The 11,960-nt window shown below is 37.5% G+C and overlaps 2 protein-coding genes and 1 non-coding gene across 3 annotated transcripts; all 3 read left to right on the plus strand.

Annotated features, from left to right (window-relative positions):
- Positions 1 to 1,586: 1,586 nt before the first annotated feature.
- TRNAT-UGU lies at positions 1,587 to 1,658 on the plus strand. The gene has a single exon. It is a non-coding gene; the product is annotated as a tRNA-Thr (tRNA).
- A 62-nt stretch (positions 1,659 to 1,720) lies between these two features.
- LOC119985228 lies at positions 1,721 to 2,479 on the plus strand. Its single transcript, XM_038829458.1, has one exon. The coding sequence runs from the start codon at positions 1,884 to 1,886 to the stop codon at positions 2,277 to 2,279; it is 396 nt and encodes a 131-aa protein (XP_038685386.1). The 5' UTR covers positions 1,721 to 1,883; the 3' UTR covers positions 2,280 to 2,479.
- A 4,400-nt stretch (positions 2,480 to 6,879) lies between these two features.
- On the plus strand, positions 6,880 to 11,111 carry LOC119985951 (alpha/beta hydrolase domain-containing protein 17C). Its single transcript, XM_038830445.1, has 5 exons — positions 6,880 to 7,477; positions 9,225 to 9,261; positions 9,356 to 9,592; positions 9,701 to 9,748; positions 10,250 to 11,111. The coding sequence occupies exons 1-5, from the start codon at positions 7,176 to 7,178 to the stop codon at positions 10,748 to 10,750; spliced, it is 1,125 nt and encodes a 374-aa protein (XP_038686373.1). The 5' UTR covers positions 6,880 to 7,175; the 3' UTR covers positions 10,751 to 11,111.
- Positions 11,112 to 11,960: the final 849 nt, after the last annotated feature.

Below are 11,960 nucleotides of genomic sequence, written 5' to 3' on the forward strand. Positions count from 1 at the left end.
TCTTCTTCTTCTTCTTCTTTTTTAGTTTGTTGTATATTAATGGAGGAAGGGGGAAGGGCACCCCAGACATACTAATTCATAGGAAACAGGAGGAAACAATGAATCTTTATAAAAACTAAAGCTAGCATAGACCTAACCACTCAGCAGTCTACATAATGGAATCCTCCATATGCTAATTTTGGACTCAACAGCCATGAGTAATTGTGTGAATTAGGTCAACTGGTTAGGTGTGGGTCAACAAAAAACCCTAGGATAAGCTGAAAACACCATTAAGTAGAAGAAAACTATACAGATAAAAAGAAACATGTATAAACACAAAACTCTTTCACTAGTTCCCATGAGATAAAAAAAGGTACCGCATTTAAATTCATTCTCAAGGAACCGATTGAATTGCCAATATGTTCTAGTTTTCAAAAAGTCACAACTACAACATTTGTCGTGAACTTACCGGGAAAGCTGTATGGATATCAATTGATGTACAAACAATGTGCAGGTCCCCCCTCGAATGCCTTAAAAATCCAAAAGTAACCGGGGAAAAATCCTCTCCAAATTATTTACTTCAATATTATTAGCACCCTTGTTGCAGCTCACTGCACAGCCTCCGCATTAACATAAAGATATTCATCAGTATGACAAAACATTGCACATTTACACTCCAGATCTTAACCTGCTAGGAAAACTCGAAGAAGTTCACAACTCGGCTTCAGTGCTTTTGCATTAGCTGCGTCAGGAAGGCGAGCATATACAAACAATCATATTCAACATTTCTACAATCTCAGTCATAACACATAATAAAAAATTCCATTCAATAAATTCGGGAAATCTTGATGAAAGAAGGAAGTGGAAATGGTAGATACCAGAGGTTGGTCTGCTCTTCTTGGATGTTCCAACTATAAAACTTTATATAAGACCGAAAACTCAGAAATAAACAAGCAATGAAGCAACCAAGAACTTTACTGCAAATGAAACATTTGCATACAGGGAAAAGAAAAAAAAAAACTGCAATTGTAGCTTACACAAAGCAATATTTGGGTCCACATGCAATGAGAAAGATGGATGCATATGTAATGTACATTGTTGGGTATCTTCAAAGTTCAAACTACCCTCAGAAAGATAGAATAGTAGATTAAGATTTAGAATTCAAAATGAAGAATTTAATTGCTTAGCATATAAATTCTACCTCGCCTTCTGTAGCATCATCGCCTTCCTTCCCCTCGCGCTCTGAGATAACCATGGAGAATTTTGATCGAAATTAAGAAAGAAATGATCAAGTATATAGTATCCATATATGAAGAAAGACGTAAAGAAAGTAAAATTGAAGGAGAGGGACGAAAGAGAATCACAAACCAAAGAGCTCTTCTGCTCCCAACCTGCTTGAAGATAGCGTGGATCAAATCCTACAGAAAATGCGCAGCGATTCAGCCATAAATTGTTGAATGAAATCAAAGATCCATACTAATTTCCTCCTCCTTCGCTCTTTGCTTTCTTCCCATCGACTCACTTGGGTCTTGGCCTCTTGGGTTTATCGTCCCATGAACGCAATTTTTAATAATACAAATTTAAAACTTGACCAGCATGTTCCGGTAGCCCTTATAGCTCAGTGGTAGAGCGCCAGTCTTGTAAACTGGAGGTCCGTAGTTCGATCCTGCGTGAGGGCATAATTTTCTGGTTATATTTTTCAAATCTGCCCATCTAAATGAAACGACGGCGTTTATCATCCGCCCTCGCAAAGCTGAGAGGGCTCCCTTAAGACAGACAGTCGTCGCAACTCCCAAATTCCCAACGGGAGAACCAGCGCTGCTGAAATCAGCTGAATAGCCTTATTCGGAATCCCGTTCTATGTAGTTTTTTGACAATCAGTTCTCTCTCTGTACCGACTGACTATGGCTAATCTTATACAAAAACTCGTCAAAAACAAATCTTCTTCTCTAAGAATCATTGCCTCCTTCAAAACCCTACAACCTCCAAAACCCACGTCTGCTCTCAACAATCCTCTCCAAACACACCTCAACACAGCCATAACGGACCAATTGTCTCTCTTTAAGTCTGCTATCAAGGAGGATCCTACTCAGTCCTCGCAAGTCTTCTACCCCACTTTTCCGTCGGTTCATTGCCTGAACCCTGTTTTGTCAACTGGGTTTTGTCAATCTGGCGATGTGGTAACGGATGACGCGAGGACGGTCTGGGCAGATAGCGTTAAGAAGAAGAGGAAGAAGAAGATGAACAAGCACAAGTACAAGAAGCTGAGGAAGCGTCTCCGGCGAAAGTCCAGAGCTTAGGCTTATTTCGGTGAGAGTTCGATTTCTTTTTGATTGATTGCACCCGCTTTTGGGGATTGGGAATAACTTTAAGATTCATTGTGAACTCTCTTTTTGAGATATTGTGACATGAATGTGCGAACAAGATTTTATCTTTTACGTGCCTTCGGAGAATTATTGATTTGGAATGAGATTTTAGTTCTCGTAATTGGTTTCTTTGAGATTGGAATTATCTATTTTAGAAATTGCTTCTGCTTCTAGTTGAGGGCTTCTCTACGTATGCCTGCACTTTTATGTTCATACAGGTAGATAAGCTGGCTTGTCTATATTGATATAAGAACCTGCGTGGTTGAATCGTCCTTACCAGCGGGATAGTATATGAGAGTGTGCTCTCCCTCTCTGAGTACTTATCCAAGTAACCCATAATCACAGGGTCTGTGCTGATTACAGATATTTTTCTCCCCAACATTCACATTTGTGGAGGAAGAATAATTTCCTGTTTCAAGTGTAGAGCCTTGTGGTGGTGCAGTCGGGTTGATTAAAAGTTAAAACTATTTGGATAACCAAAATGATTGGGACCAGATATTTCATTAGACTAAATTGATTTTTCTTATTTACGGGTGAGGGCAGTGTTTAGATTATGTAACTTTCTTAAAAACATGGGTTTGAGACTCCAATGGTTGATTAAAAATGTGGTGGCACTGGGACACTTTTCACAGAACATGTAGAAGGTAGACAAATCTTTGATGCTTCCTTATTAGCTATTTCACAGTGGCTTCCCACATTCTGAAGATTGCCAAGGCAGCAATATCTAAAGTTGACATTGTAAAGCTTACTTTGAGGATATGGGTTTCCTGGCATGAGCTGATTAAAAAGTGTATATCCTAATTTCTCAATTATTAGCAATTGAAAATTTTTGGTTTCTTTTTTTTTCTTGTATAAACCGTAGTCAAATAAATTGCAAAATGTAGTCATCATTTTATTGGAAAGTGCTGAATAAATTGATAGCAGTTGCAGGTCACTTGTTGAAGTTTTCAATATTGCAAGAAAGGAAGTAGAGTATATGGGGGATTATGAGGCCATAAGACCCACTATGACTTGGAACTTCCTTTGCTGTAATGCTGTCTTCAATTTAATGAAGTAACAGAAAAAAAAAATGAAATGATCAACTTTGGCGAAGGGTTTAATATACAATTTGAGAAGAAAACGTATGGGTTGTGCAATAGGTTCTTTACCTACTCACTACCTTGGTCTATCTCTGGGTGCAACTCGCAAACGAGGGATCCTATATTAGAAAATTTGAGGAAAACATTTTGCAAGAAACTGTGGGGAAAACAATAAAGCATTAGCTGATTGTGAGAGACTAAGAGAGTAGACTTGCTATTTATCTGCCCTTTCAAGCATATTTCAAGAGTTTATTTGGGGAGTTTTCTTCTATCAGAGGTTTTCTTTTCATCTGGTTGTTTCTTAGCTTTTTAATTTAATTATTTGCTTCTTGTCTTGCATCAGATAGAAATATAATAGATTAAGGTAATTTACATTTTTAACTTCCTTTTTCTCTTTGGTTGGTGGAAAAGGGTATTTTGCAACCGAGTCGGACATTGGCGTCTATCCTGCCTTTGTGAAGTCAGAATATTAAATGGTGATTTTCCTTTTTGAGTGAAAAAAGAACTTTTATTGCAGATCACCAAGGGGATGCCACGCTGAATTACAAATTAGAGTGCAAAAACCGAAACTAAGAATCGTCGAAGAACTCTTTAACATTGCATGAGCTGCCATTACAATAACAAGAAAACCACGGTTTCAAGATACCAAACCATTCATCTAGAGCTATAACTGGATCTCTGAATCTCCAAAGATTCTCTTGTTTCTCTCTTGCCAAATTCTCCAGCTGCTAGTGATCAGCCTTTTTTCCCTTATGGTGTGCAGGGCAGTCCAAGCTTTTAGTGGAGGCTTGCAGCCTCCAGACTCTAAGAGAACTAGACATGACCCAATTAATGCCTCCATGTTTTCCCTTTAGTGAATGGAGAAGGAATATTGAAGGATGATATCGATACAACTAATGAAATTTCACAATATTGGCTTTGATTTTAAGTCTTAAGACGTTTTTCGCCTTCAGGATCTTCATCTTCAGTTGATGAGAGTACCCTCTTCTTTGATTTTTTGAATGAATTTGGCTTTATCAACTCATGGTTTTGTCTTGATTACAAGAGGCACAAGTTAATGGAATGGTATCATCTGCTTACCTCTGTAATGCGTGGACTGTGGAGCTTCTTCCTGTGCATTTTCATTGCTCTTAAAGGTTTCACAGCCCCCATGTTTTAGAGGTGGAGTCATTCTCAGATTCTCTTATAAGCATGACTGTGGAGCTGCTGCACATTCAATGTCTGGTACTGTCTGCTTATTGTTTGCTTTCTTAAATTCTTGTACCATCTAGAAGACATACCATTTATGTTTTCCTTGTAATAGATGGCGATAGCCTAACTAGTTATCTATCCAAACTTAAGGGGTAAAAAATATTACCCGAGGTAGAGAGTTCGATTCTATTTCCAAGTCGTTTCTGCTGGGTTTTGGTCCGACTATCTTGTCAAGTAATTTTCGTTGGATCTTAGCCCGACTAACTTGTCGGGTGGGTTTGCACTAGGAATTGGGCTACAACAATGAGAAATGGGCCCTTAATTGGTGAACTATAGGGAAGAAACATGGACTGGTTAGTTAGTTGAGCACTATTGGTCCAAAAGAACCCTTGGACTGGATAAAAGCCCATTTCAAAGCAGCTGCCTGGGAACATGAGGAGACGTTTAAACAAAGAAAATAAAGATAAGGAAAAAGAAGACGACAGGAGTAGACATGTGGGGAATCTCTCTATTTCGAGGTGAATGTATTGGGGAGAGCCAACATCCTCCTCACATTCTTACGTAGGAAGCGTCCTTGATTTTCCAAATAGCCAGCCAAGAACAATTACATTTTTTTGGTGGCATGCTCTAGGTTTCCCCATTTCAAGAGCCTCATTCCAAGGTTCCTCTCCACACTTGTTCACACTACACTAGAACCTCATGTTGATACGTGTCACCACACAGATCGGGGAAGAGGAGACTGAGATGAGGAGCATCTCGATCAACTCAGATGTCACCTCGGTATGATTTAATAGGCATAACCCTGAAACCCCAGGTGATCAAAATATCTCCGGGTACTTATGAACACTCATCACCGAATATGAAGGAAATTTATAAGAGATTTATAGAGGATTCACCCCATAAATCTTGTTCGCAATCAAGGACAATAAGTAATTCAAAAGTCATATAAAGTGGAATCTCCATTTGGGTAAATCTATCTCTCATTCTCACTATTCACTACTAGTTAAAGAGAGAGCTATAACTATCGATCGATTTCAATAGCCTTATTTTCTACCAAAATGACTTGAGTATCGGAGCGTCTCTTAAGAGACATCTTGGGAATCCCAAAGCTCACATTTTCTCACTATGCAAATAGAGAACAATCATATCATGATTATTAATCTAATCAACTAAGACATATGCAGAACCGACAATCGATTACCAAACAATCAAAGAGTCGATTTGATTTTGCACGTCATATACACATATTAACATCTAAAGAAATTTATGGTTTGTAATCACTAAGAGGGAAAACCAAAAATGGTAGATTATTCTACTTCAACTCTTCTTCTTCTTCTTCTTTTTTCCTTCCCTCCTTTTTCTTTTTGGTGCTCTTTTTTGATTTATTCATCTTTAATTCAAAACTTTGCATCAAAGTTTTTTTAAAAAAAAACCCCCCCAAAAAAGAAGAAAAGTTTGGTTGATAACAATGAACAAGTCAATAATTACGCCTGCGCGGTTTATATCCCAAGTGCCATTCAGCCATTGTATTCATAATAATAATACTCATTCAATGAGGCTTTGACTTGTGCTTTCATGCCATGCGAAGGAAAGAACCCATCAATTATCAATTACTAGTCTTGCTTATGACAGACACCAGTGGTCCTTCATGATTCCATAAAATAAATAAATAAATAAAAATTGGGTTAAATTTTTTATGTCATCAGTTGATTGCATCAGTCATTCAAATTTCTTTGTTTTTTCTTTTGGATTGTTATTATAGTTTAATCGCAATCCTACCCCCCACAACAAGTTAGATCACCTATCAATTCCATTTCCCATACACTTTGCTCCAATGCACCTTATTTGGACTAAATATGTCTCTGCCTAGTGCCTGACTTTTACTTCAGTGGGCCCAAAGAAGTTGTTGGCTCATTGAGCGGACGGTGTGATGCGCGGATTCAAATAGCTTTAGTTTGTAGTGCGTTGCATTGGATAATAACCCTTTCAGGACCGACTGCCGAAAGTGCGTTCGTTGGAAATAATAGAGACACGTTACTCAAAATGGGACACCCTGGCAGCTCAACAAAATATGAGCCTTACATTGGTACCCCAAATCTTTCGTTTATTATAAAATCATCCGAAAGTAAAATTTATAGTTCAAAATCACCCCTACATATTAATTTTTTTTTTCTGCATAGGTACTTGTTCTCTATTGGGCAGTCAGCACAGCAGTGACTGACTCTTCTTTCAAAATTACAGTGTCTCCATTACTTAATTAATTCCATCTAAACTGCACTGAGCTCTCTCCCTCCCTCTCTCTCTCTCTCTCTTGCTTAGCTAAGACTTAAGAGTGCTAAGAACAAAGAAGAACATCCTCTGCCAAAAATAAAGCAAAAGAGAAGGGAGGGAATGTTGATCTGCTTCTACTGTTCTTTACAGAGTTAAAAAAAAAGAAAGTGATTTCATCTTCAGAGAGACAAATTATACATACTACTACTTCCATAGATTTGAGCCATTAATACATATATACAGATAAAGAAGAAAGGGAGAGTTGTGAGTTTGTGACCACACAATCAGGATGGGTGGGGTGACATCCTCCATGGCTGCCAAATTCGCCTTCTTCCCACCTAACCCACCTTCATACAAGGTTATTACAGACGATGCCACTGGCCTTCTGCTACTTGACCCTTTCCCCCATCGTGAGAACGTCGACGTTTTGCGCCTCCCCACCCGCCGCGGCAACGAAATCGTCGCCGTTTATGTTCGGTACCCCATGGCCACCACCACGCTTCTCTACTCCCATGGAAACGCAGCGGATGTTGGCCAGATGTATGAGCTATTCATCGAATTGAGCATCCACTTGCGCGTCAATCTCATGGGGTACTTCATTTCCCCTTACCCTTTTGTTTCTTTTTGAAGATTTTATTTTGTGGAATGCGTATGGAAGATGATGTTAATGCGCATGTTTATGCTACTTTATGACTGATTTTCATGTAGCCTTTATGGGTTGTGGCTTCGATGAGTGAGATATACCCAGTTGGAATTTTCATGTATCTTTTTTTTTTCCCTGTGTAGAAGCGCAGGAGTATGCTAGAATTATGTGGTTTGGGCTCTTGAAGATTAGGCGATTGTTTGATCAAGTAGATAAATTTATTTGGTTGTAGGAGATAGGCTGAGCTTTTCTTTGAATCCAGGCACAGCACATCTAGATTTTCCTGTTGACATAGCTTAATTTAGTAATTCATCAGCAGAGTTGAGAAAATGAGATATTTGGTGTAACTCTGCTATTTGAAGATTGAAGTGATGTTAATCTTGTCGTAGATCTGGGTTTTACTGGAAATGAAGGTTCTAATGTATGGATGTCAAGAGCATTTTTTTTTTGTTTGAATCTGAAGCTGCTGTCCATTTGATTTTTTTTTTATTTTGATGTTAAAGTATCAATTTCTGTCTTTTTATGGTGTGAGTTAGCTAGGTTGATGTGATAGTTTTACCCTCAAGTGGCAGATCTCATCTGCACGTTATAGTAGTAACAATTGACTAAGAACAAATTTCATTGAGGTGCAGCTCCCTCCAGTCCCGTTCATGGGCTGGGTTAAGGGTATATCCAAGTGAGGATGCTACAGAGATTCAAAACTTGTGAGGAAAATAAAGATGAGTGTGACTATATGTTTGGCAAATAGAGAAGGATTGTATGGAGAGGTATCTACCTTCTGTGGGAAGTCGTAAGATGGGGTGGACTCAGCTTAATCCATTTCTTGAAATTTCATAGCTGCTTTTAGAGGATCGAATTTTGACTGCAGATATGGAAAGTCATAATGAAGTTGTGATTATTTCAGCAGTTATTGCTGATCAAGTGCATGAATTGGTTGGGAAGTCCAATATTGCCAAGATTGATTTTCTATTATATGCTTACAGTTTGGAATTACATAAGGTGTTTCGTTCAGTTACATCTAATTTATGAAATATACACACATAGCTTTATTAGTTTTGTAAAACGTATATAGTTTCTTTCTATTAAAAAATTATATATTTAGTTTCTTATCATTAGAGCTTTACTTAATGAAATAGACTTGAATATTTGAACTCAAATGTTATTTGGTTGGCTGGTTTGAAGGAAACATGCGTGAATATTTATGCGTTTTTGGTCGCCAACTGCAATTACTTGTAATTAAGGCTGCATTGCACTTTTGTGGTAGAAAAACTTCGTTGAACAAATAAAAACTGTAGATGTGCCATTAGTCATCCTTGGAATTGTTTACTTTTTTGTATGGACCGAGCACCATCTTAATTTTCTTCTCTTGATTCTCAATTCTGTTGTTATCCTCTTAATTTTAATTTAACCTTGTTGATGATTCTGTTAAGATTGCGTCGCTGCTTGACAGCCCAAGACTGAGATCTCCAATTTTTTGGTCTTTAACCTTCGGTGATCATTTTTTTTCTCCTTCTATGATGGCTCTCTTTTGGTAGTTTTTGGGACTTACTTTTATTTGTATATGGATGAGCGTTACTATTTGTGTCTGTGCACACATGGTTTATAAAACTAATGTGTTGTGTGCACACATATTTATATATCAAGAAAACATTAGATAAAGAATTGAAAGGTGTTCTTTGTTTTGTCAATACACAGTTATGACTACTCTGGCTATGGGCAGTCAACAGGAAAGGTAACTGCACCATGAAACGGCTTAATTCTTTATGTAATCGTATTTGTTGCAACAGACAATTGATTCTGAAGTGCATTGAATTCCTTTTATCCAGGCCAGTGAACACAATACTTACGCAGATATTGAAGCTGCATATAAGTGTCTTGAAGAAAGCTATGGTGCGAAGCAGGAAAATATCATCCTGTATGGGCAATCTGTTGGAAGTGGCCCAACTTTGGATCTTGCTGCTCGTTTACCTAGGCTAAAAGCAGTTGTTCTGCATAGTCCTATACTATCAGGGTTGAGAGTCATGTATCCTGTGAAGCGTACCTACTGGTTTGACATTTATAAGGTCAAATATCTTGTTCCTTGCTCTTTCTGGATTGCCATCAACACAATTAGTTGAACAATATTGATGGCTGAAGTATGTGTCTGAACATGACTTGTGGATATCTTGCAGAACATTGACAAAATCCCATTGGTGAAGTGCCCTGTACTTGTAATTCATGTAAGTACTTTGAATTCATTATGTAGCTTTCGCCTATTGCATGAAGCAATTTGGAAAGGTTGCCTCTTCGTAACCGTGACATGCTATTTTTGGTTTCAGCTTCTATAGAATTTTAAGAACACCCCATGCTAACAAACGTGTATGGAAGAGGGCTTTGTAGATTGCAAATATGTAAGCATATATGAAATGCATCGTTGCAGAACAGTAGTTCTGAAACGATGTGACATGGAAGGATCTGATGTGAAATGTATTCAGAGATGCTAAGAGGCGTTCAGTAAAGACGAGATAACGTTGACAAAGTTTTTTTTTTCTCAAGCTGACATGACTTTTATCTTAATTGATATAGAATTGTTGTGATCTAGGGGCACCGGAGCCAAAATTGAATGGTGTTTCTTGTATCACTTTTAGTTTTGTGCTTTTTATGGGGCATTTCAGTTGGACCTTGTTTAGAATTTCACCTTCTTTTCGTCGTTCTGATTTCTGTAACATGTTGTGATTCAGGGAACATCGGATGAAGTTGTCGACTGCTCTCACGGGAAACAACTGTGGGAATTGTGCCAAGAGAAGTACGAACCTTTATGGCTGAAAGGAGGAAATCACTGTAATTTGGAACTCTTTCCAGAGTATATCAGGCATCTCAAGAAGTTTATATTGACTGTTGAGAAATCACCTTCACAAAGACATAGTTCTAGGAAAAGTACAGATGGATACGAGCAGTCCAGAAGGAGTGTTGATCGTTTTGAGGTTCCAAGGAAGAGCACAGACCGGAGAGAGAAACCAAGAAAAAGCACAGACAGACCTGAAAAGCTGAAATTTCATGAATTCAAGTTTAATAACTTTGACAAGCTTGAGAAGTTAAAAATCCCATTCGATCAGGCGGAGAGGGCGGAAAGGTCACGGAGAAGTGTCGAATACTTTGAGAAACCAAGGAGAAGCATCGACCAGCAGTTAGAAAAAGGGAGGAAGAGTGTCGATTGGGTTGACAGAATTCGCGCCCCTTGAAAACTATCAAAATAGTTTTTGACATACTACTGCCTGCATATGCTAATGAGAATGGGGGGTGAAACGAGAGGAAGCTGGACTGGTACAGAAGAAAAACATCAATTGGGGGCTTTAACTTATAGTTCACAGAATGCATTTCATATTAATTACTTTGCATTGGATTGGTGAGTTTGGTATACTGGGATCATGGATTGTGATATAAACAACTCTTTTAACATCTTAGATTATGTCTTTTAAGTCAGAATAGAATTGGCATCAGGCATGGAGTTGTGATTTCCTCATTTTCTTGCACTTTCTTATGTTTGGTTAAAAGGGGAACTCTTTCAGTCTTTCCATTGGAGTACTATCTTTGCTTGAGTCCTGGAAAATGAAATGGGCATTTTATTATTCTTTCTTCTTCCAATCAGCAAAACATTTTGTTACCAAATCTTCCACCAAGTATGTCAGCATGCATGTATGCATCCCAAAAAAAGTGCACACATATCTAAAAACACAAAAATCATATGAACAATTAGATGGATTATTTATTCATCACTTGGATGATAGTTTCGTTGGTGAATTCCTAGGACCAAATCGTATGAACTCGGGAGGTTTTGAGTTCTGTTTTCATTTACATCAATGCCCTTATAAATATACATTTTTGTGGGTGTCAATGTTGAAAGGGCTTGGTGCACCAAATTTTTTTTTAAAAATTCCGAAAAAATGTAGTATTTCTCATGACTAATCCGACAGTATTTTTTTTGTTACAAACAAAAATCAAATTAATAGCGACCAACCTTTTGAGTGTTTTAAGTTTATATCCAATGTTCTAAAATTGTCATGTCTTTTTCATGTTGAATTTTATTTTTGTTTCAAACAAAAATATACCATTAGATTCGTTATGTTAAATACTACACATTTATGATTTTTCATAATTTTTTTAAAAAAATTGATTTTTTTTTCCACTTATCTCTGTTATAATTTCAAATTTAACTTGAAATAAATATATATTTTTTATAAAGGGCTTAAACGCGAGCACTTCATTTCATAGTAGCAAACTTACACCTAGTGCCACGTTTGCGGCCTAGAAATTTATAAACACTAACAAAGAACCTAGAAAATTGAAGAAGAAACAACAAACTAACACCGGACTAACACATGACAACGTTGATATACTTAAAATTAATATTAACAAATTAACTAATAAATACAATTTATTAAACTGGGCTGG

Source organism: Tripterygium wilfordii, chromosome 19 (genome assembly GCF_013401445.1).
Source record: "Tripterygium wilfordii isolate XIE 37 chromosome 19, ASM1340144v1, whole genome shotgun sequence".
Classification (NCBI taxonomy): domain Eukaryota; kingdom Viridiplantae; phylum Streptophyta; class Magnoliopsida; order Celastrales; family Celastraceae; genus Tripterygium; species Tripterygium wilfordii.